This window comes from Vulpes lagopus, chromosome 12 (assembly GCF_018345385.1).
Source record: "Vulpes lagopus strain Blue_001 chromosome 12, ASM1834538v1, whole genome shotgun sequence".
Classification (NCBI taxonomy): Eukaryota; Metazoa; Chordata; class Mammalia; order Carnivora; family Canidae; genus Vulpes; species Vulpes lagopus.
Window position 1 is genome coordinate 57,385,391 of NC_054835.1, and position 5,558 is coordinate 57,390,948.

Consider the following 5,558-nt stretch of genomic DNA (forward strand, 5'->3'; position numbering starts at 1 on the left):
CCACATTCCCAAGTGGTGTGTCCTTGGGCAGGTTGCTTAACCTCCATGAACTGGAGTAGCTGCCCCCTCAGGCGACAAATATTTACTGAGCACAGTTCTAGGCATCAGGAGCGACCAGTGTAAGCCCCCAGCTCCCATGGAGCGAAGTCATATCTAAGAATACGGAGGCGATAACACCTGCCTGCTTCGTAGGGTTGGGGGGGGGGGGAGGTTAACCCAGATAGCCTCTAAGTGCCCAGGGGGTGGGAGTGACTAAAGTTAGGCAAATAGATGGGTGCTGTCATTGCGAGGCGGCACGGGGCTGTCCGCGGCTCAGGCTGGTCTCCCAGGGATGGAGGGAAGTTGGAGGTGTTGGGAGGCAGTGCCTGTGGGGACCCCCCTCCCCCCACCTCCCATGAACCCGGCTGTGCTGAGGTCACGGGTCACCGCCAGGACCCCGGAGTCTGGGCTTTCTCGGAACACCTCCTTGCCAAGGAGCGCCTCTAATAGCCTGGAGTCTCTAAAAGCTTTGACCACAGCTCAGCTTACTCCCTGCAAACCCTTTGAAGCGCTTCCTTCGAACTTGCTTTGCATATTCTGGTCAGATCTGAATCAGACTAGCAGGAATTACCCCTCTCGGTAGTCTAGGTGGCTGCCTTAGCTTGTCAGTGACGTGGTGAAAACGAGCTCGATTCCACGGCGAGGAGCGCCCCGGACGGCAAGGGGGCCGAGCCTGCACCCCCGCGGCACCCCCCCATCCCCCCTCCCCTCGGTCGCGGCGTGGGTGCGGGTGAAAGAGAAAGCAAGAAGGCAGGGAAGGGGCGGGGGTGGGGGGGGAAAGGCTCCAGTCGCTTTTCATTAAAAAATAGTGCTCTTTATTATAAATTACTGAAATGTTTCTTTTTTGAATATAAATATAAATATGTGCAAAGTTTGACTTGGATTGGTATTTTGTTGAGTTCTTCAAGCATTTCCTAACAGCCTCGAAGGCCTGGGTGGGGGAGGGGAGAGGACTGGAGGTGGAATCTTTATAAAAGACAGAGTGATTGAGGCAGATTGTAAACATTATTAAAACAAAACAGAACAAAAAAAAAAACAACAAAACAAAAACGAAGTAACAGGAAAAAAAAAAAAAAAAACCAAACACCCCAACACACAGCTGCCCCATCCAGCCCAATACCTGATGCAGAAAACTTTGTGTTTGTTTTGTTTTCCCCAAAAAGAACAGTTCCAGGTAATTCCATCGCTGCTACATTCCTGTTAACTTTTCACTGATCAGTGCTATTGCAGAGCGGGAGCAGCTGGGGTGGCAGGGGCCCCAGGCCCTCAATGACTTCCTGCCTGTGCCCTTCCCCCGCCCCCCACCCCCCAGGTGAGGAGGGCCCTGGGACCCGGTGGCCCGGCTCTGCCACCGCGAGGCACCTGTGACTGGCCAACACCGAGGGGCTCGCATTCCTCCAGTGCTCAGGCTGGAAGGGGAGCTTCGGGGGCCCTCCACCTCCGCCCACGCCTCCCCCACGCGGGGTGGCCGGCAGCCTGCCCTCCGAGGAGCCCTTGGCCTCTGCCTGGATTGGCTGAGTGTGTGGCTTCTTGTGTGCCAGTCCCTATCCATGGGACAGGGAGCATTTAAGGCAAATCTCCTAGCCAGACAGTCAGGAGGCATAAAGGAGAATCCCTCAACTTCTCCGTCCAGGATCTGGGGTCAAAGATGGCTCATCTCCTCCATCCTCGCCACCCCACCGCCGCCCAGGTGCCCAGAAGGTAGGGCAGGGATGGGGACAAGAACTGACCAGCCCGTCCTTCCCCCTCCAAATGCCACTTCCCCCTTAAAACGGGGGAAGGGCCCTGGGCTGCCAGGCACTGGATGGGACTCTGGGACCTGGGTTTCTGGTGGCTGTCCCAGAGAGGGGGACAGAAGAGCCCCCTTCAGGTCACCCACTGCCCTTAGCCCCCCTCCCAGAGCCAGGGGAGGAGCATGCAGCCGCCCTCCTCACCTGGGAGGGACAGTGGGAGTGGCCATTGCCCTGACCAGCCTGCAGCCCTGAGGCCCCCCCCCCCTCCGCCCCCCAGGGACGTCGCCTGCACCTTTTTCCAGGCCAGAGACCTGCTCGGGTTTAAAGCAACCTCTTAAACCAAATCAAAGAGCAAACAAGTTCCGTTGGAAAGTTTGAAGACTCCCCAGCAGTTCTCACTAGTTCAACACTCCTGCAGTGTCCCCCCCGGTTTGGAAATGCAGGGGGAGTTGAGGAAGCCAAGAGGAGAGAATCCACCGCTGTTGTCGCCGCCCGTCTCCACCGGGCCAGCTGGCTCCTCCGGAGAAGCTGGAGTGGGGGGCGGGGCGCTCAGGTGGCAACTCCCCCTTCCCTCCAACACATTCCAGGTCCCGCCTGCCCCATTCTGCAGGGGGGGGGAGGGCCGGCGGGAGGGGTCTGTCCACCCCCCTGGCTCACCCAGAGCTGCAGGACTCTCCCGGCTGGATTCTTGTGCTTTGTGCCATGTGCCACGGAGGAGAGGGGACCCAGGCTCCTCGCCCCGACCCCTGCCCTTTGCTCTTTAAAGCGGGGCATCGTACTGGTCCAGGAATTCCCGAATGGGCCCAGGCAGCTGGGTGACTTTCTCGTAGGAGTCCAGGTGGCCGTTGACCGTCTTCCGACAGAGATGCTGGAGCGTGGCCACGTTGGAGGAGAGGGGCCGGCTCAACACCAGAGGGATCTTCTCGCCCCCGGAGTAGATGTAGTAGGCTCTCCTGGGGGGACTCCCCGGGAGCGGCTGGGAAGGCGGCTGCTCCGACACCGACACCTCGGAGGAGGGTTCAGTCGGTGGAGCGGGGAAGGAGGGCGCGCCGGGGGGCGGCATGTAGTGATGCACCAGCTTGAGCACGCAGTCGAAGCGGGGCACGGGCTGCGTGCTCCGGGGGTCGCTCTGCAGCGAGAAGCTGCCCCCCTCGCACTGGATGCGCAGGTTCTTGGTCCCCGACTGGGTCTTGACGCTGAGCGTGAAGAAGTGGCGCTGGTCCGAGCTGTCGCGGATGAGGAAGGTGCCCGCGGGCTCGGCGCTGAGCAGCAGGTTCGCCTCGCCGCCCGTCACGGCGCTCCAGTAGAAGCCGCTCTCCTGCAGCTTGCGCACCGCGTTCACCACCAGCTGGTACTCGCTCTTGGAGCTGAAGGTCTTGAGGCGCAGGCTGGTGTCCAGGGGGCGGCTCATCCCGGCGGCGGGAAACTTGCTGTGGGTGACCATGGCGCACGGAGCCAGCGTGGGTCTGCGCGGCGGCGGCTGCAGCTGCTCGGCGGCCTCGGCACAGCGGCCGCTACCGCATCCCGGGGGGCTGCGGGGAGGAAGGGGCGCGCCGCGTGAGTGCCCGGAGCCCTCCAGCGCGCCCGGCCCGGCCCCCGCCCCCGCGCCCGCGCCCCGCGCCCCGCGCCCCGCGCGCGCCCTCCTTCCACCCGGGCACCCCGCCCCCGCCGGGCGGCCCCGCGCAGCCCCCTCCCAGCGCGCGCCGGGGGGACACCGAGCGGGAAAGTCGGGCGCGGGGCCGCGGCGGGGCGCGGCTGGAGGACCCCCGGGGCGCTCGGGGCGCCGCTCAGCCCGGGGGCCCCGGGCGGCGGGGACGCAGCGAGAGGCCCGAGGCACGGGGTGGGGGGAGCGGGGAGGGGACCCGAGGAGCCCGAGGGCCCGGCCCTGGGTCTTCCGGGAACCTGGGATCTCCGGCTTCCATCCGCTCCGGCCCCTACCTCGTCCCCTCCCTGCCGGGAATGACCCGGGAAGGGGAGGGGAAACCGGGAAGAGCTCCCGGGACGCGCGAGCCGCCCCCCGCCCCCGGGCCCCTCCCGTCCCTCCTACCTGGGCCCGACGCGAGGTCTCCGGCCCCGGGGCTGCGCCTCCTCCTGCGGTGCCCGAGGCTGCGCCCAGACGGCGGCGGCCGGGAAGTCCACAAAGGGCCTCGCCGGGGCGCCCGCCCTGCCCCCTGCGCGTCCCCGGGCCGGCCGGCGGGGACGAGGCGAGGGGCCGCGGCGGGAGCTGGGCGGGAGCTGGGCGGGCGCAGGCCGGAGCGCGGCGGCGGCGGCGGCGGCGGGGGCGGCGGGAGCGCAGTCGGAGCCGCCGCCGAGGCCGCGCGCGCGGGTATATACGCGGCCGCCGCGCCCCGCCCCCCGGTTCCTGGAACCGCGCGCCCGGCCTTCTTGTAATGTTTAGTCACTACTCGCAGCGGGGAAAGGCGGCGCGGAGCGCGGGGGAGGGGCCGCGGGCGCCCAGGGCGGGCGCGAGCGGGGCCGGCACCGGCCGGGACGCGCGCGCAGACAAAGCGCGGCGCGAGGCGGCCCCGGCGGCCGGCGGGCGCGGCGCCAGCCTCGGCGGCGCGTTCCTGGCAGCGGCCCCTCCCCCGCGCTCCGCCCCCAACTTCTCATTCACACTTTCCCCCTCCCTTCTAAGAAGGCCGCTTTCTGGCAGAGGCGGGGGCCGCTCCGGGCGCGCGCGGGCAGTTCCAGGAGGCCCGCTCCGGGGCGGGACAGGCTCCCGGCTCCCCTTCCCTTCGCAGGCCGCGCGGGGACACCCCCCCCCGCCGCCCCCACTCGGGCCGCCCGAGGCCCCGATCGCGAGGGAAGCGGGGACGCCCCGGAGCCGGGCGGCGACACGGGGGCCTGGGAGCTGGATGCTGGATGCTGGGGCGCTGGGACCTGGGTCACGTCCCCGCGGCGGCGCGGGCGTCCCAGCCTTGGAGGGGGGCAGCGGGCCGGGCCCAGCCCCTCGGACCCCAGTGCCGCCCCGCGCCGCCGGGAAGCCCGAAGCGGACCAAGACCCGCGCCCGCAGCTCCGCGTGTCCAGGCCTCCGCGGGGCGCGGGACCGGCCCCCCGGGGCGAGCGAGGGCCCCACCCCGCGCCCCGCGTCCGCTAGAGGGCGCCCCGGGGTCCTGTAGCCCGAGCGGAGCTCCCAGCCGCTCCTCCCCAAGCCCCGCAATGGAAACGCGGGGGGGTGGTGGGAGTGCGGGTGGGGGGACCTTCCCGCGGGACCCGGGACCGTTCTCATCGCGGTTGGAATTAGACCTGGACACTCAAGGCCAGCAGCGGAGGAGTTCCGGGAAACCCAATGCAGGAGTTCAGCCCACTTGCAGATGGGCCTGCACCACCAAGAACGGGTCCAGCCTCCCTCACCTCCGAGGGTCGCGGTCTGGTCTGTCCCCCACCCCTGGGGAGGACACCCTGAGGTGTCCTCACACCCTGAGAAGGTGCGTGAGTGTGTGATGAATGATGGATTTGCTCTTGGTCACGCTGGCTTGGATGTGAGCGCCTTGGGCTCACCAGGACCAGCTGTTATGAAGGTTGTGGGGAAGTTTTGCAATCTGTCCCCAAACGGGCAGACACCTGAGGACCCGTTTAAATTCCACTTAAGTCATCACCCTTTGGGACCCAGGGGCTGTGGGATTTGGGGCATGCCCTCTTCCCAAATGTCACCCTACTGAAGACAATGAGCCGGAAAGGAAGGGAGAGACTCGGACAGCAGGCATCCTGGGAGTCCAGCCCACGCAGGCCTGGCTCCCAAGTGGACAGGCACTTGACTGCCTTTGCCACTAATTGTGCTGTCA

The 5,558-nt window shown here is 66.8% G+C and overlaps 1 protein-coding gene across 1 annotated transcript; it reads right to left on the bottom strand.

The window, feature by feature from the left end:
- Positions 1–847: 847 nt before the first annotated feature.
- Positions 848–4,057, bottom strand: SOCS3 (suppressor of cytokine signaling 3). Its single transcript, XM_041727034.1, has 2 exons — positions 3,820–4,057; positions 848–3,304 (listed from the first exon to the last, which is right to left on the bottom strand). The coding sequence occupies exon 2, from the start codon at positions 3,214–3,216 to the stop codon at positions 2,533–2,535; it is 684 nt and encodes a 227-aa protein (XP_041582968.1). The 5' UTR covers positions 3,217–3,304; positions 3,820–4,057; the 3' UTR covers positions 848–2,532.
- Positions 4,058–5,558: the final 1,501 nt, after the last annotated feature.